The sequence below is a fragment of the Oenanthe melanoleuca genome, chromosome 2 (genome assembly GCF_029582105.1).
Source record: "Oenanthe melanoleuca isolate GR-GAL-2019-014 chromosome 2, OMel1.0, whole genome shotgun sequence".
Taxonomy (NCBI): Eukaryota; Metazoa; Chordata; class Aves; order Passeriformes; family Muscicapidae; genus Oenanthe; species Oenanthe melanoleuca.
The window spans coordinates 66682627-66708850 of record NC_079335.1 but is presented as its reverse complement, the minus strand read 5'-3'; the positions used below and the strand labels follow the sequence as shown (position 1 = coordinate 66708850).

The 26224-nt window shown below is 38.9% G+C and overlaps 1 protein-coding gene across 3 annotated transcripts; it reads left to right on the top strand.

The window, feature by feature from the left end:
* The first annotated feature begins 428 nt into the window (after positions 1-428).
* On the top strand, positions 429-26224 carry VSTM2A (V-set and transmembrane domain containing 2A). 3 transcript variants are annotated; one of them, XM_056485626.1, is made up of 5 exons: positions 429-1030; positions 4073-4239; positions 5315-5365; positions 8732-9068; positions 24716-26224. In XM_056485626.1, exons 1-5 carry the CDS (start codon positions 952-954, stop codon positions 24802-24804), a joined length of 723 nt encoding a protein of 240 aa, XP_056341601.1. In that variant the 5' UTR covers positions 429-951; the 3' UTR covers positions 24805-26224. The 3 variants fall into 3 exon arrangements, with proteins under 3 accessions (XP_056341601.1, XP_056341602.1, XP_056341604.1); XM_056485627.1 differs by having other exon boundaries at positions 534-1030; positions 24594-26224; XM_056485629.1 differs by having other exon boundaries at positions 534-1030; positions 24456-26224.

Genomic DNA, 26224 nt, shown 5'->3' with positions numbered 1-26224 from the left:
TGCCTTTGAAGACAAAATGAAGTAATTTTAATGCAAGATGCTAGAAGCATAGTTATTTGGAGCAGGCAATAGCAAGAGCGACAGGATTACTGAGTAACTATTTCCCCCTCAGATCCTGTAAGAGGCAAAGAAAAAGGATAAAACAGAAACAGCTTAACTCACCAAAAATCAAACCACTGCATTGCCCTCTTAGCCACTGAGTGTTTTGGGATGAAAGACCAAAGATTACATCAGTACAATAAAAGCTCCCTCTGTCATAAGCAGTACACTACTCAGAAAAAAAAAATCCAGAGAAAGAAACAAAAAAAAAGCCTCACCAAAAAATGCACAGATTTACCCCGGCATCAGAGGCAGTAGAAGTTAAAACAGGTAGAGGTGTAGAGTATGGGGAGGGAGAGGGAAGGGTTAAAGACATTATTGCAGCCATTAGAAGAAAAAGTTGTAGCAATACAAGCACTGTAGACTTCTCTTTCCCTCCCCCCCCACCCCCCCCTCCTTTTTTTTCCCCTACTCCTCTCTTCCCAAGCTGGATCAGTGTGTAGGGAGGGCAGTCATCACGCCATCCTGAGCAGCAAGAGCTGACGTTGGACGAAGCTGCCAGGTAGCTGAAAAAAGGCACAGAAGGCAGCTGATACTCACTTTTCAACGGTTTGTGGTTTTTTTTAGTCTGTATCTGGACTTCAAGCAACACAGCGCCTGAGACAGCTCATCTGAACCACACTGTATTGCAATACTCGCTCTTCTCAAAGAAAAAGACTCCACTGAGCAGCAGAATGCTGCCAGTGTCGCAGCTAGGGCTACAATACAGAGCCTTTTTGTAACACTGCAAATTTCTCTCTGGTCAGATATTTGAAATACATACATACACTTATATATCAGTTCTTTGTTTTTGAGGACAACTTTGGCTTTTTTTTTTTTTTTTTTTCCCTGATGTGACTTCTTCATCTTGGAATGATGGGGATCTTTCTAGCTTATATTGGATTCATTTTCTTTTCAGTTATGTATATTCAACAAGGACTTTCTACCCAAGGTAAGATCACTTACTGCCAAAAATTTGTGTGTCTGGTTTGCTAAGCTAAAATAGACTAAGAACAGGATTGGGGGGTGGGGGGGGGGACCGGTCGTGGGAGGAAAGGAAGAAAGGGGAAAAGAAGGAAAAGAACGAAAATGTGTAAGAGATGAGGACACCAAGCATCAGGTTTACATTTGGTTTCTACAGACAAAATTGTCTGTAAATAGGAAAAGAAGTGAGAAGTTTTCCCAAAGTAGAAATATAAAAGGCTTCCTTTACTTAAATTCAAAGGGGGAAATAACAGGCACCTTGCAGAAGAGTGAGGGGTGCTGGAGAATAGACATGCATGTGTTTGGGTTGTGCATGTTGTTATATAGGCATGTTTGCATACAATAAACACCTATCCGTGCATGCATAATTATTGCGTTCAGACCAAGTACCGGCTGGCTAAGCCTACAGCTTCTCTTAAAATATTGCAGTCTCCTTCCGTGCTGTGCTCCCTTTCCTCTCCTATCCTGCAATCCTCAGAGTCAGACCTTCATTCCTATTCCGTGACTATGGGCATTTCTACCACTATCCCCACACCAAAAAAAAAAAAAAAAAAAAAAAAAAAAAAAAAAAAAAAAAAAAAGAGAAGAGAGAGAAAAAGACAAAATCGACTTCTTTGAATACCTCCCCCACCCCGTCGCCTTCCCCCCTCCCTCTCCGCCGAAAGGCGCGCCTTGCATTCCAAGCAGCCCCGGCGCTGCAGGAGCGGGTTGCTCGGGACCCCGAGGCTGCGGCGCCGCCGTCAGCACCATGGACAGATCCAGACCGGGCCGCCGCCCCCGCCTGCCCCTGCTCCTGCTCCCGGTCCTGCCCCTGCTCCGGCCCCTGCTCCTGCTCCTGCCCCTGCTCCTGCTCCCGCTCCCGCTCCCGCTCCTGCCTCTGCTCCTGCTCCTGCTCCCGCTCCCGCTCCTGCCCCTGCTCCTGCCTCTGCTCCTGCTCCTGCCCCTGCTCCTGCCCCTGCTCCCGCTCCCGCTCCTGCCCCTGCTCCTGCCTCTGCTCCTGCCCCTGCTCCTGCTCCTGCCCCCGCTTCTGCTCCTGCCCCTGCTCCTGCTCCTGCCCCTGCTCCTGCTCCTGCTCCTGCCTCTGCTCCCGCTCCTGCCTCTGCTCCTGCCCCTGCCCCTGCTCCTGCTCCTGCTCCTGCCTCTGCCTCTGCTCCTGCTTCTGCTCCTGCTCCCGCTCCTGCTTCTGCTCCTGCCCCTGCCCCTGCCCCTGCTCCTGCTCCTGCCTCTGCTCCTGCCTCTGCTCCTGCCCCTGCCCCTGCTCCTGCTCCTGCCCCTGCTCCTGCCCCTGCTCCTGCTCCTGCCCCTGCTCCTGCTCCTGCCCCTGCTCCTGCTCCTGCTCCTGCCCCTGCTCCTGCTCCTGCTCCCGCTCCCGCTCCTGCCCCTGCTTCTTCTCCTGCCCCTGCTCCTGTTCCCGCTCCTGCCCCTGCTTCTTCTCCTGCCCCTGCTCCTGTTCCCGCTCCTGCTCCCGCTCCCGCTCCCGCTCCTGCCCCTGCTCCCGCTCCTGCACCCGCTCTTACTCCTGCTCCCGCTCCTGCCCCTGGTCCCGCTCCCGCTCCTGCTCCCACTCCCGCTCCCGCTCCTGCCGCCCCTCCCGCCGCCCGCGGCTTTGCGCCTGGCGCTGCCGCCGGGGGGATGCCCCCACTGTTCCCCTCCGTGTCCCCAAGCCGCTCACGCGTACTGACCAAGAGGGGAGACAAGGAGCAAACTGAAAAAAAAAAAAAAAACCACCCACCAAAAAAACAAACCAAAACAAACTTACTAGCCCCGAACACACAAAATGCACCGTCCTTCTGGCAGTTTAACTCGGCGACTAGCAATGGCTGGCTGGTGGGGGTGGGGTCAGAGAAACGGGCACCGTGGAATATAAAGCTAGAAGCCTTGAAAGTATTTGTTGCCAGGCACAAATGTAAGAGGAAAGCGAAGTAACACTGGTTACCAAATTATCCCACCAATTCCAGGTTGGCTAGGAAGACTGTATAAAGAGAGGGGAAGAGGGGAGGAGACAATGAGCAATATTTCTTTCGCATCACATTTCCTTCAGATCATAATATGCCCTAGTCAATCTGTAGCAACTCATAACAGAAAGCGATACTGCAGAGTCTTTCCAAATTTTCCTCTTCTTGAAACACAGCATTTATTTATTAGATTGTTTGTCTGCAGTCCCCCTCACTTGACTATCATGATTCATTATGTTGCACAATTTTAAAGTGAGTGATAGGAAGGATGAGAAAGAAGTAAAGACTGATACTTAAAGAATTACTGATGTCATGGACAATGTCTAGCAGTGGTAAACTGAAAAGGACAGATCCTGTGTGTTGAAGGACTGAGATAGAAATATGAAGGTTAGTTCTAGAAAGTGTCTGCTGGGACTGAGAAACAGGAGGTGAAATGATTTTTGGTCTGATTATGCAAGCAGAGGTTCTCAGAATCTGAGTAGCTAAGTCAGGTAAAGCCTTTGACTAGGACATTTGACGAGTGATTGTGACATTCACTCACAAGAGTACCCAGAGGTGCCTGTGCCAACAGCTGCTTCAGCTGGCTGTGGAACGCTTAACAGCGTTAACAGAGTCTACAGCTCAGCCCCACAAAATACCATAAATCATCTGATCTTTTTCCCTCTCCTAAAGTGGTCTTGTACAAAATCCCTCAGTGAGTCTGGTGAAATACTGCATTCTGCCCAAGGGTATTCAGACCTAATTATGTGAAACTTCACCAGCTCATGGGAGCAAGCAGGGGGATCTATAGCATTTCCCATGAGCAGAATTGAGAGTGTAAAGAGGGTGGATTTGTGCATAAGGAAGGAAAAACATACCTGGGTGTGTGAAAAACCAGGGGAGATAATGTGTGGAGAACTCGGGGGGAGGGGTAGGGGGGAAGTTAAAGGAGTGGGAATAAGAAAAGAAAACAGAGAAAAAAAGGGAGGCGGGGGGAGGAAACAATAAAAAAAGACCACAAGAAGCAGAGCATAAACGATTAGAAGGTAGCAACATGTTATGCATTTGTTTTACAGCAAAATTCACAGAGTTTCCCCGAAATGTCACGGCCACTGAAGGGCAGAACGTGGAGATGTCTTGTGCTTTCCAAAGTGGCTCTACTTCGGTGTACCTTGAGATCCAGTGGTGGTTTCTGCGGGCAGCTGAGGACCAAGAGGCTGGAGCTGAAGTGACAGGCACTCAGGTACTGATCCTCTGCCATGGGCTCCTAAAACCATCTGGAGAATGCTACTGAGAGGATGGGGAGGAAACAGGAGAAGAAAAGAAGGGAAGAGGAAAGGGAAGGAGCAGAGAGAGGTTCTCTGTCTCCCTAGGGACTTAATTTTGACTATGAAATAAGAGAGCAGGAACCTGCAGAGAAAAATGCCAACCTCAGGGGTTGATGCCTTTGGTGCCTGTCATTTCCACAATGTAACTAGGGCTGTTCACAAAACCACACATGTTTTCCAAAGTCTATTCCCCCAGTCCCCACCCCCGTTTTTTTTTTTTTTTTTTTTTTTTTTTTTTTTTTTTTTTTTGTTGTTCTTTTTTTGTTGTTTGTTTGTTTGTTTGTTTTTTAATTATTATTATTTTATTTTATTGTTGCTTTTTCCTATTTCATCTTCTCTTGGAAAGCAGCTGTATAAAGATCACTCCTTGTGAGAATTTTGTATTTCCCATGTGGCAAGATCCCACACGTGCCTTCCCATTCCCAGCTAGCGCAGTGGAGCTGGCAGCCCTAACTCCGTATGCAGCTGCCACAGGAGGGCACACGCAGAAGGGGGCGGGGGAGGCAGGGGGGAAACCCATTTCCCTAAAGAAGTAAAAACCCGAAATCAGCCAACAGCGTGATTTCACCCTTCTGAGCGGGACGGGAAGGGCCATGTCCACTAACACCGCCACCCGGGGACGCTCCTCCCTATCTCCTCACCGGGTCCGGCACAAGAAACCCATGCGAGGCGGGAGGGCGGAGGTTCCGCGGGTCCGCGCCCCTCGGCCGCCTGTGCCGGTGCTCCCCGGCTGCCCCTCAGCTGTCCCCGGCTGTCCCCAGCTCTCCGCCGGCTGCACCCGGATCTCTCCCGGCTGTCCCCCGGCTGTCCCCCGGCTGTCCCCAGCTCTCCCCCGGCTGTCCCCGGCTGTCCCCGGCGCGGCCCGCAGGTGGCAGGCGCGGCGCGCCGCTCCTCGGGCTCCGCGGCGGGCGGGAGCGGGAGCGGGATCGGGATCGGGATCGGGAGCGGGGCGGGGGCCGGAGACCCACGGCGGCTCTGCTCTCCCTGCAGGTGGAGCTCCTGCCCGAGCGGGACCTGGACAGCGACGGCACGAAGATCAGCGTAAGTGTCGCCGCGGGGCGCGGGCAGTCCCGCCGCCGGGGTCCCCTCCCCAGTCAGGGCTCACCCCGCCCCCGAGCGCCGGGTCCGTCCCTGCCCCGCATCGCCTCCCCATCCGCACCGCGAGCCCGCAGCTCTGCGGTTGGGCTCGATGGTCGTAGAGGTCTTTTCCAACCTAAGTAGGTGATTCTGTAATTCTGTGACTACCTCCTTGGCAGCCCTGGCAGAGGGTGTCAGGACAGCCATTCCCCATGCGGATCCCCATCCCCTTGGACATGGAGGCATAGACCCATTGGCAGACCCTGTTTGTACCTTGTGAAGAATTCAGCCTGCACCCATCCTTGCATTTCTTGTTTTCATTTACCTGGGTAACTGCTGAGTCTGCCTCAGCACTCCAAAGTTGCTTTTAAGGCTGAAATTTGTCCATGAAGCTGCACTTTCCTTTAGGGGGTGTGCAACTGCTTAAATGGGTATTTTCTCAGGCTGTACCCACTTGCAGAAAGAAAGATCAGAAAGGCTTTGGACAAAAACCTCCCCATTGGGAGTAATCTCAACTCTTGGCCACTGAGACTCTGTTTCACGAAAATGAGATTCTGACACCAGAGTTACCAATCTGCTGCTTGAAGATTAAACCAGAATCTTATCTCAACAGAATTATAAAGCAGCGTTGCTCCATTCCCCTTCCAGCTGCTCCCTGCAAGGAGAGAATGCCTTCCACAGCCGACTCGTGCCCTGAGTCAGGCACAGCCAGAAGGCTGCTTCTGACCTCAGAATAGGTCAGATCCTCCTCCCTCAGCATCCCGAGAAATGTATGGTGGTGGAATGATGGTGTGGTGCTCACTGCAGTGGAAAGACACAGATACTTAGCAGATACTGCAGTATGAATATTCCCTTTGAGCCCAGAGGGGTTTTCCCTTTCTCTGGTACAATCTCTTTGGAAGTGCTTTTTAGCTGCAGACAAGGCTTTAAGTACCAGCAAAGCTTAAAACAGCAACAAATAAAGGGGAATAATTATTGACAAATCCTTTACTCTGCTGTTTCTTGATGCCTACTAATAATAAACCAAATAACTACATCAGGTCAAAGTGCACCTAAATATAGCTGAGAGGCATTTGTAAATGAGAAATCAGGTATGCTGTGTTCAATACAAGACATATTCTAGCCATACTTACATTTTCTGTAATTCTTCTCACCCTCGACTAGAAACTTTGTCTCATGGACCACATCTTCAGTTGCATTTGTAGACTGTCTTACAAATGATGCTCAACATGTGGTCCTTGGATACTATTCCACTTGATATAGGGCTAGCAGATAATTCATTCCTTATCAATACTGGCTCATTTGAAATCCCTGAAGTAAGCCATAAGAACTGAGACACAATATAGACTGTAGAGCTTGTCTCATCTTTGAAGTTACAAATCTCTTTCATTATGTGTAATAATAATTCATGAGAAGGTATCTACCGTGCTCCTATAAGCTTGCATAAAACATTTATATTTGTAATAAAAATACTCAGCATTATGTAGATGTCTAAATGTACTTTTTACCTACTTCTTACAAAGGTAGCCTGGTGGGTTTTTTTCTCTCTTTTTTTTTTTTTTTTAATAAAGCTTACACAGCCCCATTAGTACTAATGTAAATTATAATCATGAAGAGAAAGCTAAAGTACATTTAATAAATATTTTTAAAATGCTACATGTGTGCTGAAATACACCATTTCTATCTGTTATAAATGATAAAGCAGCACAAACTGAAAACACGCATATGTGTTGCCTGCAGCAATTTCAAACAAATTTCAAATGCAAAAGTCAAAAACAATTCTCTTTTCCACCAGGGCTATGCAGCACTGTTAACTTCATGGCTCTTGCATAGGAACAAATGAAGGTGCAATATGACCTACCAATCCTCTTTCCATTCATATAAATCTTCTTTAATCCGTTTGCTGAACATTAATTGTTCAGTAGAGATGTATTATTACTGAATAAGATTTAAGTAACTATCCAACATTTTCTGTGCAATTAATATTGCATACATTATGCCTGTAAGCATGTAATCCATACTTTCAGCTCAGTTTGCCAAGTATAAATTCAGAGCTGGGTACAACACAGCAGGCTATAAAGTCCATCAGTACCTTAAAGCAATGACATATGCATGAGTGTTGCTCTGCCATTTATCAAGAAGGAAGAATAGGTGCTTTGCCAACACTGGTTACTACAGCAGGCCAAGCTGTCAGAAGCAGTATATGGTATAATCCCCAGTAAGATATGCCTAGCTTCAATCTATCAGTTCTCTATTTTTTGTGATCTACCATGTACTGATCATCTTGATGTCTCCTTGTTGGCTGTCATTGATACAACACAAAACAACCTTTGCATCCATGTTTATGTTCTGGTGGAAGTAAACCAGGTTCAGAAGTTCTTTAAAGCTGATTTATATCACACTGAGTAACTTTTAACTGGCTTCCTGTGGGGCAACAGATATTAATTCAGATAGAGAGTAATAGAAAATTAATTAAATATCAATTCTCTAAGGTGATGAACATACAGAAAGGAAGCTGTGTTAACTTTTCCCCGTGCATCTTAATACCTTTCACACGTTTCTGGACGTATAATTTACTCATGTGTGTTTTAATTATCTGAAATAAAAATATGTTATGCTGTCCTCAGGTATTAGAAATAATTAAAAATAAATCAGGAGTCTTATTTTAGCTGATACCTCTTCAAACAATTATGAATATGTGCTTCTAATAAGTACACAGATAACCAAGACAAAAGAAACAACCTGGCACAATATAGCTTGTTTTCATTAACAGAAAAATATACCAAAAGTTTAGACACACTTGATGGAGTCAAACTGAATGTAAAATATAGTTTCAGTGTAGCAAAAAGTATGAGCTAATCTAATTAATAGTTATTAATATAGTTTAAATCTTGGCAAACATCTCCAACAAAATTGTTAATGCACTAGTTCAGAAACTGAATTATTCAATAAAGCCAAGTAACTGGAAAGGTTTAACCAATGAGCTGCAAGGATACTAGGTTTACATAAGAAAGCTCATTAAGAATGTTCATGATCTTAAGCAATTAATTGGAATGAACATGGTAGTTTGGGTTTTTTTTCTGAGGTTAATTAGATTTCAGTGCAAACCATCTAAGCAGATTTGGAAAGATGATGTCAGGCATCCTCATAGATGCAATTAGCCATACTCATCCCTGATGTAACTTCCCTGCAGTAAGCACAAAATCACACCATTGAGTAAATTAGTGCTATGCCCATAGAGTTTCTCCTAAGAAAAAAGAATTAATGACAATGTTTTTTTCTCTGTTTTTTGTTTTTTGTTTTTTGTTTTTTTTCCTGGAAAATTTGCAGACAGTGAAAGTACAAGGGAATGACATCTCCCACAAGCTGCAGATTTCAAAAGTGAGGAAAAAGGATGAAGGCTTGTATGAGTGCAGGGTGACCGATGCCAACTATGGAGACCTTCAGGAATACAAGGCCCAGGCATTTCTCAAAGTCAATGCTAACAGCCACTCTCGGCGAATGCAAGCCTTTGAGGCGTCCCCAATGTGGCTGCAAGACATGAAACCTCGTAAAAACATCTCAGCAGCAGCCCCAAGCAGCATCCACCATTCTGCCAATCAGCGTGTACGTGCCACCTCCAGCCCCGAAGCAGCAGCCAAAATCCCCAAACAAAGTCCACAATCAGGTATGGTAAAGCATTTTGAGCTTTCCTTTGATTACTTACCAGCATGTAAAAGGAGGCTAAACCATGAGGTAACCAGGAATTGTGACTAGGAAGAGTGTGGTGCTCATTTGTTCCTCTTTCTCTCTGGTTCTATTCTTCCTGCTATCTCTTTACTTCCTAAAATCTGAAGAATAAATTTCTGAGCAGAAAAAAAGCAGAAAAATTTAAACTTCCATACATGGATTTTATCTCTACCAGTTTTACCCACCTAAGGCTAGCTCCCAAATCAAAGTCTAGTTTTCCCTGTAGTGTATATAGAGGGGCGTGTCAGAGAATGATTCATCTCATTTTAAGATGTCTGTGCATGATAAATTAAATACAACACTCATCCAGATGTTTTTCTTCCTAAGTTATTTTACACCAGTCACCTAACTTATATCTTCAGCATTTGTTAAAATTAATCTATTTTCACTATCAATCCTATTTCCATAAGGAACTTGACTTCTAAATCTAAGCAGGTCTTAGATACACCAGATAGTTTCTCTGTTCTGTAGGCTTCAGAAAGACTGTGGGTGTGACAGAGAATGTGTGTTTGTAATCTTCAGATGCTTGATCACTGGCTTTGAATCAAGGGTTAAAATAGCAATGCCTCCATTGTCTGTCAGGTAGAAATTAACATTCTATGAATTTTGTTGGGGAGATTTTGTTCAGCACTGCATATATAACCTATACTCAATATCAGTCTTCATTTCCTACATTGATACTGTAAAATTCACAGTTATGCAAAGGTACATGAATATATAGTAGGTGCAGTTCTATATGATGGCAATAGAGAAATGGACAAGATAAAAAACTGAGATGTTGTAAATGATTAAATATCCTCTGGAAAACAAACTGTGCAAGTTTAAGGGTTTCTGAGTTACTTCTATTTACACCAAGGGCCAATGTAAGGCACAAAATCACAATCTGCCTTAAAATATATAATGGAAACTAATTAACTCTGATGCATCATTTTTTCTGCTAGTGTGTTCTTAAATCAAAAATTGAATACAACAAATTTCATAGCACACCTATTGTGAAATCACTTCAAAGTTACAAGCAAGAAAAGTTAGAGTTTTTTTTAAGGAAAATGTATTTCCTTACAAATTGGAACAATACAATCGTTCATATAAAAATTCTTATTGCTGTTAAAAAAGGTGATGCATATACTATCACTATTTTACCTCTGCATACACTTTTTAAAATTTATGTAAGTTACATTCAGTTTTCTGTCCCTAAAATGGAGCCAACTTCATTTTAAGCTCTTCCAAAAATATCTAAGCTGTGAGAAGGAAAAAAACGCTTCACTTGATTTAAAACTACCGTTCTGCCAGGGTTTTCCTTTCAGATAAATGTATATACTTCTTATTTTCAATTTGGCTCATACATTTCAAAGAAAATAGAGAGAAAACTCTGCTTTCTGTTCCATCCTACATGAAATAAATTAAAATAGTCAGAGGTTTATGAAATATGTAGCAACAGACTATACTGCATTGCAACCAAAGTGTGCACAAAACAGCTAATCCAGTAAATTATTTTGGATATATAATGTTTTCTATAGTATCGTTTATGTCCAGTCCAAGCAATGTCTTGGCTGATTACTGGACATTTCTTATCTGTGATCTTGTAGGTTATTACATGGAAAGGTCCCCGTTAAAAAAAAAAAAGAAGAAAATAATCTTTAATTTTTTACTTGAGCAAGGATTAATGCGGATCAAGTACAGACAATCCTAATAATAAATACTTTAAAAATTGAACAAATTAAATATAATTTAGTTTATTAGTTCATATTTTATAACAAAGCACAGACAAATGCTGCATTCATCAGAGGTGTAGTTTATCTACTGAAGAAATAAAAGTGTACCAGAAATCACTCATATGCTTAATTTCAATTTAATGGTCACTTCCTACACCAAATGATTGGTGAGATTTTTGACATCAGATTTTAAACGTCAGTTCAACAATTGAGAACCAAGATTGCTTTCCTTTACTTGAGAATATCTTGGCCTTCCAGATGTGGTGAGATATGGATTTTCATTCCATTTTACAGTTGTTCTACAGTAATTAAAATACCCACAGGAACACATAGAAGTGGGGAGTTTTAGTTTTATCTAGCTTAGAAGAGCAGCTTCAGCTGAGGGAGGGAATATGTCAGTTGTGAGATGTCAGAAAGCAGGAATGAGTTGTCATAGATGTCTGTCTGTCTGTCTTTTTATGATGCAGAATCAACACAAACTCCTTACTTGAATGAGAAAGTCTTCCCCTCTTTAGCATCATGCTAACCATGTTTATGCATGCACTGCTGTGTGATTTCATTACATGTAAGCAATGTATCCAGCCAGCCTAGAACCTACAAATGTGCTTGAATACAAATGTATCATAATTAAGTACATATTTGTACATGAAAGACGTACCAGTTGTGATGTTTGTTCATGTTGAGTAAAACATTGACTTCAGCACTAATGCTTGAAGAGAAAAGTACTATTAATCATGGGTAATTGTATCAAATATTCTCCAGTATAGAGAGCTGGTATGTAGTTATTGGCAAACAATAAATTTTACTGCCATGGTCACAAATTATTGTGAAATACATTTAAAATGGGAAACATGACACTGTGGAATTATTGGGAATTCTGTATTCAGCTACTGCTGAAGAACTTAGCTACTAATATATGAAAAATTGACTGATTATGTGAATATTTTTCCCCAAAATTTATTTTGAAAATGTAGATAATACTCTACTTCTTATATCCTGAAATACATTGCAGAATGTTGTTTATTTCTTAACAATAGATATTTACTATGTAGCACTATAAGAGCATTTTACAGTCACTACCATTTTAAAACATCAGCACTTCCCAACTGAGCAGATATTTCTTCTATTCTCTTACTTTGCTCAGAAGTAAGAATATCTGTGATAATTGTCAGGGAGCTATATAGCCACAGCTGACAAATTAAAGTGCTATGAGGCCCTTTCAGCATTTTGCACCGCTCTGAAAAATATTATCAGTGTGTAAAAAAATATATATTTATTACTGTAAGCTGAATAATGGCGATTCAATACAGGAAGAAATAGCTAATGAGAACATCTCCCACAGAGAGTCTTCACATAATATACTAAGAAGAACTAAATAACTATCTCAAAGTCAAAAAGTCAGGAAAACAGAAGTCAAAGCCAACACAGCCTGACCCTTTCATTTCGTAATTATGGGCTGCAGCAAATGAAATAACCCATTACAGCTTAATAGGAATCTGAGTAATTTGCCAGAGTAATCTGCATACATCCAAAAAATGCCCTACACAGGTGGAGTGACAGACATTTTTATTTCCTGAAGAATTCAGAACAACCTATCTTAGTCCAAGGTAAAAGTACAGAGTTATGACAAAGCTTTGGAATTCTAAGGAATTAAAGGGGTCCAAGAGCTAAAGTGAATGCAGGTGAAAGGAAGTAAATAATCTCCAAGCTGCAGCAAATGCCATTGTTTCATGGATACAAATCTAAGCCTGCATTCAAATCAGTCAACATTTATAGCAACAAAACCAGCTGAAGAATTGTTGTGCTGAGACTATCCCCCCAGCTCTTCCTGTTCTGCCAACGCTCTGTTAAAGCACTCAAAGCCATTAGTTGCTTTTCAGACTCAAGATCAGTCTCAGAGAATTACAGATGAAGAAGTGACAATTAGGTCAATTTTCTGCCTGCTTATATACAGACTCTGCCTATTTCTAGCAACTTTTTGTTCTTTCATGAAGTAACAAATTCATCTATTAAGCAGTCTACTGCCAGAACTTCCTGTGATGATGGCAGAGTTCCAACGGGTGGCTTGAAAAGTAGCTCAAAGGAGAAGGTGGTACTTACCTAAGCAGAATGACCTGGATTCTTGGCATCATAAATCACACTGAGAAGCTTATCATCAGGCATGAATGCAAAAAAAAAAAAGGATAATTTTTTTTTCTTCAGTCTGTTCATACTGATAAACTGAGGACATTATTTCCTGTCTCCATTTTTATCTAGAGAATCTAGGAAACTTTTGTCATTATTTTATGTCCAATTTGCAATCTTTTAGGACATAAACTAGTTTCCATGTAGTGGTTTTTTTCATTCTTTTAATTTATGTTCCATCTGCTCTCAAAGCAAAGGAACAAAATGTCAGCTCTAGCCTCCACCAAGGTGACAGTCACCACTACTGCTTTCTGCCCTTGAAGAAACTCTGGCTTTTATAGTTACTGTTTTAGAAACTGAGTACACATAAGGTTGGGAGGCACCAACCATTATTGTGATTGTGGCATAGCAAAGTCATGTCTGTTTCCTTTGGACTTCATGAAAGCAAAACCCCAATGACAGTTTTGTTCTTCTTGTTCTGAACCTTATTCAGCTGTTCTCAGAAATACTTTGCAAAAACACTATTCCAAATTGCACCTGTATATAGACTTCATTCTCTGTTTTTACTTGAAATACACAGTTTGATTTCCTCTTCATGAAACTATGCTGCTCTGCTTCTTTATGTTCTCAAAATAATAGAATCAATTCAAACCATGTTAGTTGATGTAGCCCTAATAACTAGTTAGCTCTTGACCTTGAAACTGTAAACGTATTCTGAGAAGGGCTAATATGCTCTGAATAAATTCATTGACAAAGCAATGTCATTATAGCAGCTAACCCTCTACTCTTTTTTTAAGGCCATGATTTCCAACACAAAATCAACTCAATAATGCCTTGTGTTTCTTTAAAAAAAAACCCACATCCTAATTTCTAATACTTGCATACAAGTACTTAAAATCCTGTTCCTAGTGCTTAGTTTACCTAGACCCAGAAACAAACTCTTCTTGGTGTATCTGCAGTTCTAACTCCTGTCACAAGCACAATATTATCTACTTTTGGTAACCATCCCTGGTTTTGTAACAATCACTGATACCAAACCACTGCCAATTTCTATTCATTTCTATTCCTCTTATAAAAGCACAGGTTGAAAAATTAAGAGAAAGCAATCACCAGCCACTACTTGTTCCTTTTTCTTTTTCTACAAGTTTTAGCAGTTGTGCAATTCCACATGTGCCCATACCAGACTGATCAGTTGGGTATACTTTATTACAAACATATTCTTTCTGAAATCAGAGATATTATTTGTAACCTTAGTTATGCCCATGGTTAAACACTAATAATAAGTCACAAGAGAAAATAATTATCTTCTGAAATTTCTTGAAACAATAATGGAATTTGTTATTAAATATATGACAGCATCACTGTAACTCATATTTCTGTAAAAATTATGGTATTTGGATGCTGCATTAGTTACTTTTCTCTTATGAAGCCAGTCTTAAAGCAGTGAGAACAGACACAGTTGAAACTAAATGTACAAAGAAAATAATTTTGCCCTTTACCAATCTGTATTGCAGTTTGTATAATGCACATGTACTGAGATATTTCCTATTCTTCTAGTGACACTGTCTATCATTGCTACATATATACTTAATCATATATCTTCCTTTCTTTTAGCTGTTTAAAAATGAACCTTTCAGACTAACCTCACGTTTAGAACAAAATTCACATACAGAGGTCTGGTAGGAGACCACTCAAGAGCTCCCAGAGTAGCAGAATCACAGTAGTTCTGTTCTACATACCTGATACAACTTTCTTTGGTAAATACCACTAGAAAGATTGCAGGTGGGCACACAATCAGTAAAAAAAGAGAAGAAAATAAAGGAAGAAGAGAAGAAAAAGGGTGGGGGAAGCTGTGTATAATTTGTTTGTCAGCTCACTCAAATTGCTTTTCATTGCTTCACAATCAGACAGATTGCACTGGGTCATCAGAGATTGCAGCATATGTGACAGGGCCTGCTCTTGAAATAACTGATGGGATTTCCTTGCTTCAGAACACAACCCATTTGTTACTTGACAGATATGCAGCAAAACTGAGGATATTTTCGCTTTTTTCGGATGAGAAGCAGGAAGTTTCCCATCTATGGTGCCCTACTTCATTATGAAAATCCTTTGCATCACATAAAATGAAAAAGAATGGGTGCAATTATCTGCTGGCTGGAACAGATACAACTCTGCTGAAGTCTAAAGGATGTCATTCATCTAAAATAGCAAAAAAATTGGCTAAAGGATGATGATGAAGATTAATTCACTTCTACTCATAATTTGAGAAGAATTGAAGCTTTGCCCTGCTTGTACTACCTGAAAAACTTTAGGACAGTGAAGGTTTCTGGGAACAGAATGAAGAGAAGGAAAACACCTGAAAACTGCTCTTTTCAGCTCACAGATTCAGGGGAAGACGGCATCCTTGATAATGGGTTTTGTTGCTTCATTTTTTTTCTGAATGTTTTTTCTTCACCTTTGATTAACTTTTATCTAATGTTTCTTTTTGAAACCTTAGCCTAGACTAGCTAGAAAGCTCAACAATTTCAGTATCTTCTTATTCCCTAGAGAGGGATTTTATATTTGATTAAATAATTTAAAAGCTCCAAAGATATTCCAGAGACTGTTACTATATTTACACTACAGTAATGATCAATTAATTCTTCTTTGTTGATGATAAAGCTGATGGTATTTGAAGAGCAACTAAAGATCTTGCTGCCTACCTTGAGAAGAAAAGGCTGTCCTCCAAACTCCATTTTACCCTATCATAAGGAACTTGCCACTGCACTTTTTGGCAGTGCAGATTGTTATCCTGTCTGTGTGTGGGTGTTCTAGTCAGATCCATCTCACTGAAATTTGTTCCCCCACCTACTCACGAATGCTACTATCTTGGAAAAAAGCTGCCTAATTTTCTGTGAATAAAAGTGTGAAAGTTAGTTACACAGCCCCATTTACAGTGCTTCAAACATTCAATCTGTGTGTTCATCAACCAACAAAAATACAAAGAAAAAATCTGGATGCTACTTCTGCTGTCATTTGTATTTCTAATGCTTTTACTACCTCAGCTGCTGTTGTTTCCTGTGACATTGACTGAGGATTTTGACCACCAAATCACAGCCACAGAGCTATAAGGATTATAAAAATTACTTCAACAAGACTGCAGAAGATGGTGTATCCATCCCCGGTTCATTCTGTGAAAGAAAGAGTTGAAAAGGCAAGATACTTTGTCAAGGAGCAACAATAAATCAATCATGAAGCCAAGAACTAGCACTGAGTCTCACAGGGAGCTATACATTCAGAGAGTGCAAGGCCCTTTAGTAGAACTATAATATTAGATAGTGTAACTACATAGGTTTGTGCCTGTCAGAAACACTGACAAAATAACAGGTCAATTATCTATTTTGTGCTTTTCTGAATTATTACCACACGTTCAATATCTACTGTTCAGTGACCTTTTCCCTAAAGAGTCTTTGAATATTGATTAATGAGATTTCATGGTTATGATTGATTCCACATCTCAGATGTATTTGGCACAAATACTTTGAGCTTTGTTCTCACAATCCACCATTTTCAAACTAGTGTACTGTAGTTGTAGGAGTGATTTTTAAATTTTTATTTGCATCCTTTTTTTTATTTTATTTTATTTTTAATTTGCGAAACAGAAATAACAAGGGTGAAGGCTTTAGATTGTCAGCACTGATTTAGCTCTAGGAGTTTAAAATGCTACACAAAATATTTGTCTTGCTCCAATCAGAAATTATTGCCCCAAATCTGCATGGAGGAAATAGGTGACAGCTGCTCAACTTTCCTAGTTCACAGTATCAAGTCTCTAACATAAAGGCATCTATGACAGCTGATAAACTAACACAGAGCTCTTAAATTGAGGTAGGTGAAGAGCTAGCATGGGGTTTGCTTGTATTACTTCTATGACTGGGGATTTAATTTCCATAGGAGGAGGCAGAGAGATGGAGGCACTATCATCTTAAACTGCTACAGCTAAACCCATTAAAAACTTGTGAGTCATAGCTCTTAGACAGAGGCACCTTCTGTTAGTCAGAGACATTGTTCTGATCTCTATAACAACTGCATTAGTCACCAGGAAAACAGGATAAGAGGAATGGTCCCTGCCTCAAAACACTTACCATCTAGGAATCAGATAGAAGAAAACACACATCCAGTGGAAATCTAGATTAATTCCATGAAAATAGCTCCTATATAAATGATATAAGCAGGAGATTGGGTTTGACTGTATGCCAAACATATGCCTAAGTGTCAGGTGTGACAGCTGGGAAAAAGGGTACTCATGTCACATATTGAAATATTTTTTTAAAATCATAATTTTTATTCTATCTGTGTTACAATCCCCTCTTTTTATATGTTTTTCATGACAGTGCTATTAAAGATGATAGTGTAATATTAAGTATCAGCCACTTAAATTTTCTTTCCAGTAGATGAAAGAATTAACAAAATACAAAAAGCAAAGTGGCAAAAAGACAAGTGTAATTCTCTTTTTCTTCAAATAAAAGTCCTGTTGTAACTTTATGGTATATTTCAAAAATGGCTCCATTTACTGTTTAATTAAATGTGGCGTATATCAAATATACACACATTTATATACACATTATAAAAATGCTGAGCAGGTTGTGTTGGAGTCATGTTTAGTTACAACAGCACAAGCTGGCTACCAAAAAAAAGAGTCAATTCAAGCATATTTGTGAACAGTCTAAATTCCACATTCATTCAGTATAGGGCATATAAAAGTAAGGAAGAAGATGAGTTACCACAGAACAGTCAGAAAATGCTGCATTTGCTTTAGAATCAGCCATTTCATACAGATAAATGCAAATGCACCAGTTTATATTTTTTCTGTCACACTTTAAAAATGTCTAAGATATTTTTTATCCATGGTTTTGAGAGATAGGATGTAAGAGAAGAATAAGAGGAAAAAGTGGCCAGTGCTGATAAGAGCAGTCAAAAAACCTACTGCCAGTTGTTCTGAAACAATACCAATTATCAATTGTGTTTGGTTAATCTTGCACCTCTCTGCCTCAGCTTTAAACTACTGCAGTAGGCATTGTTTCCTGGACTCCTTCTCACACAAGTTTTATTTAAATAGCTAACATTGATATTTCACAGACTGTATGTGAGCACCTCTTTTAGCAACCATTTTCCCAAAAAGTACTCCCTCACTGAAATAGAAACAGCTGAAGTCAATGCATTACTTACACATGTGAAAAGGTTTTAAAACTTTGCAAGTCCAAACACCAGCTAAAGGAAGGAGGAGAAATAGGATGTCTGCTACAAATGGCCGATGTTCGGACATTTGTGACTGTAGGCAGAATGTCATTCTCCCGAGAAAGTCAGGGAAGGTGCAGAAATTGGCTGAGGCAAGTACACTAGCCATTTAATCTTTCTGAAAAGCTGTGTTCAAACTCAACAGTCACTTTTGGCTGTTTTCATCAGAAAAGTACAGACATCTATAAATGTTGATGAATTGCCTATTTTAATTATGTGTTTAAAGATCTCACACCTCCCTCCTGTCTGCTCAAGGCAAAAGGATGACAGGGTTGAATCATTTTGGTGATCTTGTTTTCATCTTTGAGAAGGACATTAGAGATTCTCTTAGCTTCTTCATAGTGCAGGATGGCCCAATTAGCAAACCTGGCTCTACCCACGAGGTTTAAGAATGAGATATGAACAAGAGCACTTTTTAAAGAATTAAACAGGTAATGATGACTCTCAGATATGTTCTAGTAGAAAGACAAAAGTTACAAGAATTAAATGTTCCTAGGAAGGAGTTAATTTCAGGAATGATGTAGAAAGTGATCTGAATGTAAAATTCCAGGTTATTTCACACCAGTATACCTTTAATTCTACTTCTGTCCATCTTGGCATTGTGAAAATGCAGAAGCTATTCAAGTCCTACTCCTCTTTCTTTCTCCTTTCCTACTGCTGTTGTCCTATGGCTTATTCTGGACCACTGCCTGAAGCTAAGTATCATTTTTCCTACATGCCACCAATATTTGAAGTCTCCTTTAGTTTTTTTCTCTTCCAAGTATTTCCATCTTGAGTTTGCATTAGAACATGACCTGAGGTGCAGCTGGCAGCAAGGTAAATGCTGTGACCTCCCTTAGCCCACAAGGGCTACAGAAGATACTGTGGCTCAGATTTCTGGAAGAGCTCTTTCCCCTGTTTGGGGTTGGAAAGTTGTAACTTTTTTTGCCCCATTTCAAGACTGAACACCTCTGGGTGCCTTATCTAGTAAAAGCTAAGGATTAAGTATCCATCTAGAATCCCATCTCTCTTTCTCATGTCTTCTTCTGGGCATCACTAACAGAAGAGGAGTAGACATCAGATGAACAGAGCTACATGCTGAATACCAAGTCTTCAGGGAAATTGAATAATCTGTTCTAAACTTCTTCTGGTGTGTAAGACAAATTCATTTGCCCTCTGCAGTATGTGATGAGCAAATCACACTATTTTAAGCTGATTACTGTAGAGCCAATGGAGAAAGGTAGAGGAAAAGCCTAAGCTAAAGGGTCTTTATTGAATAAGAGTGACACTTACTGCTTATCTTGATTCAGTCATTCAGTTCCCCAAAGTCAAATACAGATGACTGAGCCCTAAAACACAGTTGAGAAGTCATTCCCCCAAAGAGGGAAAAGGGGACTTTATACTTGTGGATAAGAAAATTTCTTCCTGAGTATGAGGGTATATTTATCCCATCACTACAGAAGATATATACACAATTGTGATTTATGAAATTCAGAGAAATAAGAATGATAGCAATTGGTAGACCAGAGGGGAAGAATTTATTTATTGAAAACCTTTGTGAGACATATTCAAATAAAACTTCAAATAAAATCAGCTGTACTTGGTTTTACCTAAATTTATGGAAATATAACTGCAAATATCCTTCAAGTAATCTTATGGTTAATTTATGTCCCCAGTAAAATTAAGGCAGGTGTCATGTGAACTTTTACTTACTTTACACGGAAATAATGCAAAATTACGATTTTGTGTGGTTTCAACTGGGGCTGACAAGAAGAGTATTTAAAATTTAACAGTATGAAACAAAACTAAATGTTGCAAAACCAGGCCTTTAAAGATGGAAGCACCATACCCAGCACAGCCCAAATATTTGTCTCTGAAATATATGTATTGATATTTTGGCCTATTGTAATAAGTACAGAGAAGCTGGGATGAATTTTTGTGTGACTGGCTGTATTTCTCCTCTACTGGTTAACACAAATCCAGGACACTACTGAGGCATTACTCTCTCCTGTGATTACTACTTAAAGAAAACTCAAGGATACTCTAACTAAACTTATATGTTTAGTAAAGTACTAAAGAAATGCTGTTGAATTTTCAAATTCCTTCTGTTATTTGTATGAGAATATGCTGTGCCTTGTACACACAACTGTAAGGAGACAATTTTCAGAGGCTCTGACAGGTATTGAGGCTCAGAATGCTGAGTGCTATTACATCCCAGAGAAATCCTAAACCTTAGCACAAGGAATGCCAAACTTGCTAAACTTCAGTTCTGGCAGATGCAAACTGTTTGAGACCCAGGGTGGTTTATCATGTGATGTGCTCTTAAAAATAGAAGATGCTAACATTTTAGTTCCTGAGGCAGCTCTTTGTTCACAATTCAGTGTTTCATCCAGTTGTGAAAAATAAATGGGCAAAATTGATCAACCATCTCTGCTTATGTCCCCAAATCCCACGTTTCAGACACAAATTTTGTCTGATCAATATCTTAGTGAAGGCAAGGGGTCATGTCTGACTGCATTCAGACATGGAATGAGTGACTCCCTTTTTGACCAGTTGCATTTTACTAAGAATTTGTAACTTCTGGTGGCTTTATTTGATACTTAGATGCTCTAAAATTAATTTCATTAACAGAGCAAAATTGATGTTTAGCTGTGGGGTTCATACACTATAATCCTTGAAACACAAGCATTTGTGATAGAGACTTATTTTTTATTTTAAACACTAAGGTCACAATTATTTATCACTGTTTTTTTCTTTGTGCTCCTAACATTTAAGTAAATCATAAATTTGAATAAAACCCAGTTTCAAGCACTTTAATGGCATGAACTAATTGTTCATGTTGTTGCATGAAAAATTATCATCACATGCCTTTGGCAATATAGCATTTGTTTACAGGAGAAGGCTAAGTATTTCAGGGACATTTGCCCTTTTGGATATATGTTAGGAGCAGGAAATAAAAGACAACTAATGAGGATTTACATATTCACAAGAAGAATTTAACTGGATCCCTGTGGCTGACAGGCAAAACTGTGAGAGTGGTGAGAATGTCAGACCCACGCATCAAGTGGAGTTTAACTAATAATGTAGAAATAATACACACACACATTACATGCCAGTTCTTCTTCTGAGTGACTGTCCTTGAGGATTACATAATTGCAGTCCAGCTTTATGCAGTATTGTTGACCTGCAATAAAATTTCTTTTAGCTCTCATTATGTTAATTAGAAAATAATGCTTGAAATGGTGGGATAATGAGCAATCAGTTTAGCACATCCATAGCCAGATAGACAACTTACATTAACATGCTCACAGTTCAGGTGATACTACTGAAGTCCTAGTCAGAATGGTAGACTCAAAATACACCTGCATGGAAGTCTGAATTTGGATGCAGTGGAATTGAGTCTCTGATTTAAGCACCCTAAGACTTCCAGATTCTAAGTCAAAATGCAAATTTATGGATACTTTTTGTCAATTTTTTTCCAAGATGATATACAAAATAATAAAATATGAGAAAAAAAAAAAAAAAAAACAGAATAAAAAGAGAAAAAATATGAAAAAGCTACTTTCTGTTTTGCTATGTTCTTCTTCTACCTTTGCAACTTTCACTCTTGCAAAATCTAAACAAATACTTAGGTTCATGAAAGAAAAAATGCAATTCTTTATTCTCTGGAAAATAAAAATGAAACCTGTGTATACTAAAGCTTTAATTTTATGTCATGAAGTATATCTGAAAAGATGAGCTCACCTAATGTCCATATATGTCGCTGTATATTGCAAGTCAATTTTATGTGGGCTGATATATGACTGAAAATTTCTCTGTTTGGATTAAACAGCATTTTGGAAACTATTAAATCAGACAAAGATCTAAAGACCTAAAGTTCCCAAAACCTTGCTGAGGACACTGTCTATTACAGTTTTTTTCCAACAATCCTAAAAGCAGCTTTCTTCACATAGAAACTGAAATTGTTTTAGTTGTTATTTCTCCTAATTTTTTTCCAGTATGTTCAGAATTGCTTTAGCATGCACTTGCTGCATGTACTCTAATCTAAATCCCCTGCAAGATAAACAGACTTGCTGTTTAGAGAAGAACATGGATGTAGAACATGTGAAATAAATTGGAGGAAAGTAATGATTTATGCAGAAACTGAACATTATAAATAAAAAGGTTATGAATGCACATTATATATTACTCCTCTATTTAGCGGATATCCAGATTTCCTTATTAAAAAAAAAACAAACCAAAATTAATACAAAAATTAGAGAATATTTGGTCTGCAGATATGGTGCTGCTTTTCCCACTGTGACATATTTTGAGTTAAACTTATTTTATATCATACTTTTTCTCTTCTGCACATTTCAGCTTTAAAATCTCAATTGTACCATTGTTATAAAAATCCTTTTAAAATACATTAATGAGATTCTTCCAAGTTCCATTATATGTATTCTGTGCAGATGAAGTGTATCTCCAGTGACCTCTTTAGAGTTGTATTGAGACATATTTCTTTGATTTAATCAAGAAGAAAAAATATTAAATGGAATAAAACAAGTAAAAATAATTCAATGCATCAGGAAATGATCTAACACTAACAAAGATTCTAACTAAGCTTTTCTAACCTAGTTGGTGAAGGAAAAGCCTTCATAAAAATCTGTCAAATGAGAGCTTTGGTAGAGTGAGAGAACAAAGTCATGTGCATTAAAACCAAAACCAAAACCAGAACTCTTTGGTTCAAGATCATTAATACTATCTGTGTGAGAACAACACACAGGAGAAAGTTGCAGCAAATTTGCTTGAGCATTTGTTTGTTGTTAGTACAGAAGAAGTGTCCTGAGAAGCACAGCAAACCATGGCAGTGTAGTACAAGTAATGTTATCAGACGGGCAAGAGAACAGTAGGCTTCCCACTCACATCTTTCAGTAGAAACTAAGCTCCAAGTTCCCTTGGACTTCTCTTGGAAAAATGTTAGCAATGTCTTTGAGACAAGTTTTCATTTAAAAGTTAACGTTTATTTAGCAATTCATGCCTAATTGAAATATCACTATTACATAGGAAGTCTTGTGTATGTGACAGAGGACTGAATATTTTAAGGCAACCACTACATATGTAACATCTCACACCATGTATTTACAAAAGCAAAGCAGTGTTTGTCTAAAATCTGTGACTTAGTTTAATCCCTGTTTCAAGATGGAAAAAAATTACTAAAGACAGGAACAGAAATATTTCTTGCTTCACTTATAGTTAGCAGATACAGAGAACGGTGTTACATCTGAAAACTTTAAAAAAAACAAGCACTTGCCTGGATTTCTTTTTGCTTTTGTTGTGTATATTCCTTATGATAAGATAAATATGCTTTGGGGGGTTGCAGTGAAATCCATAATTTAGTTTAATATTAAGTTCTTTACAAAAGTATCTTATACATGATTAATAGATTAAAAACCAAACAAACAGCAATTTTTTACAAGTCTATAATTATAATGGATTGCTTATAACACCATTGTTACTCTGTTGTAGGACTGATGCCTCTAACCATCAACAATATTTATCCTTTTCAAATATACAACACAGATATAAAATCTATTAATCATGCATCAACTTGTTATAATCTGAACTTTTACTTTCAGTGCTAGCAAATTACATTTATAAGTTTGACCTCAACTAAATTAGTTTCAAATTCTGAATGTAATTGTGTATGATATGGGGAGTTATCTAGCATTGAGACTTGGCATGTAAGACAACTAAATACTCATGCCCTTAGTGTGTGAACATTTCAATTTAATCAGTCTAGCCCTGAATGCTTTTATTCTGCTAGCGTACTAAATATAAAGTCATGGGTTTATAAATAATTATATGGACCAGTGATTTCATAGCTTTTTAAAAAAGAAAGCAAAGTCTGGGACAATATGATTTCTCAAAAATAAGCAGTCCAAACCTTTTGGCAGTAGTCTGTTTCCCCCTTGTAAATAGCACAGCCATTTGCCTGTATCTCCTGTGGTTTACAAGAAAACACTCTTTAGTCACTAGATGACTTTTTTGTTAGCAGTCAATGATGTGATGCTGGAAATGATTTTGTAAAGAATACTCTGAGGTGGAAGGTGTTTGGCTTTGTTCCTCTTGGTTTATGGTTTCATTGGGTAATGTTGTTTAAAAACACAGACAAGAAAAAAAAAAAAAAAAAGCAAATCAAAACACAAAAAAACCTCCCTGGGACTGAAATACTTTGTATGTGTTGTTATTTGCAGTGCATGCCAAGACATTCATGGGCACCAGAGCCAACCTGGCGAGCTAATTAAATAAATAAATGTATATGTTTAAAACAGCCTTATAAGGAGCATTGGAAATCTGCAAGATGAGCGAATATCTTATAACTTCTTCCGCAGGTGCGAGGATAGCTACAAGCCATGGACTTTCTGTCCTGCTTCTTGTTTGTGGCTTTGTGAAGGGTGCTTTGCTTTAATCTAAAAGTGCTGACTTTTTCCAATATCACTTTCTCTTCTTAAAGCAAAGAGCAAATCGCCTGTAAAATCCACGGAGCGGACAGCAAAGTTGACCCTAACCTCCAACCACCACTCTGCACCCAATGTACTCTAAATCTCTACACAAGGAGCACCTTCTTCAGGAAGTACAAACAAAATTACTAAATAAATAAAATAAAATAAATATAAAAAAAGAAGAGGATCCCACATGTTTTCTTGATATATCTTATTTTCTTTGGCGTATCACTGATATTTCATTTGAAGAGAACTGGTGTGATGTAATCAAACGTTTTGTAACAGCAAGACCTAGTTTCCTTTTCTTTTGGCAAGGAGAAGCCTCATCCTTGACTTCTCAGGGGTTGGCCTGCAAGTCCTCAGTATTACAGAATTAACCATGGATGACATTTGTTTTCCTACGCTGAAAGAACCGTTCCAGCCTGGGAGCAAAAAGAGGCCAAATAAGGAAACAAACCATAGGGATTTAACATAAATAGAATACACACAAATTTTTATCAAAAAGCCTTTTTTTTATTTTCTTCTTTTCTTTTTCCTTTTTCTTTTTTTTTTTTTGTGTGTGTGTGTGAGGAATAGGAAGGAGAAAATATATTCTACAGAGGAGCTCAGCAGACAAGGGAATGTTGTTTCTGAAAAACATATGAGGATATTTTTCTTTTGAAATTTTTTTTCTTTCTGCTTTTCAATACATTATTCTTCTTCCCCTTAGGGATTTTTTCCCCTGTCATTCTGTTTGTTTCTTGTTCAATGGTGGCAAGTACAACTTAGGCCAACCCCTGATGACTATGTGGAGGTTTATATATATATACATCCTTTTTTTTTGTGTGTGTGCGTTCTATATTTCAGTGTGTTTTCTCTAATTTTGCAACTCCTGTATATGCAAAACTAACTTAAATTCTGTAAATTGCTTACAGTCTGTGTGATATAACTTCAGAGTAGACATACTTTGGTCCTCATGCAAGTCAGTTTTTAATATTATCTATGTGTCGTGCCACCAAGAAACATCTTAATTTCCTTTTTTGAAAAAACAACACTTTTTAGTTTGTAATTCAGTAATGTGTGGATTTTGTAATGCATATCTTCACTTTGACTGGTTTGACCCCCTTCAGCCCTCTGTTTACTCTGTAAATGCACATTAAAATTTGTTATGGTCTCTAGACAATGAATTATTTTAGTTTGTATGTTGTGTTGGAGTTCAGATGCTGAAAGCTCTTTGAACTTGTGATGTTTATAGAAGATGAAGTGATTCAATCACTAGAGACTGTAAAATGCAGGTTTGCAGTCAAATACTGCACGTAAAAAAGGTTAGAAAACAGACAAATAAACCAGAACATATCTTTAAGGATGTTCTTTTGGTAAAGAGTTTTAGGGAAGTGAATTTATTACACTGATAAAATATATATTTGCATCACAGCTCCTTCTACATGGCCAAAGAAGTGTCTTTCTTTGCTTTTTCTGAAAGTGGATTGTCATTATTCATTGATATTCTTGATTAAAATACTTTTTGTCTGTGAACTGAA

Bases quoted from the DNA above. Each gene is read 5' to 3' on its own strand.
- VSTM2A (XM_056485626.1), top strand. From the start codon at position 952: ATGATGGGGATCTTTCTAGCTTATATTGGATTCATTTTCTTTTCAGTT. The intron at 1,031-4,072 runs GTAAGATCACTT...TTTGTTTTACAG, and splicing joins ACAAGGACTTTCTACCCAAG to CAAAATTCACAGAGTTTCCC. The intron at 4,240-5,314 runs GTACTGATCCTC...CTCTCCCTGCAG, and splicing joins CTGAAGTGACAGGCACTCAG to GTGGAGCTCCTGCCCGAGCG.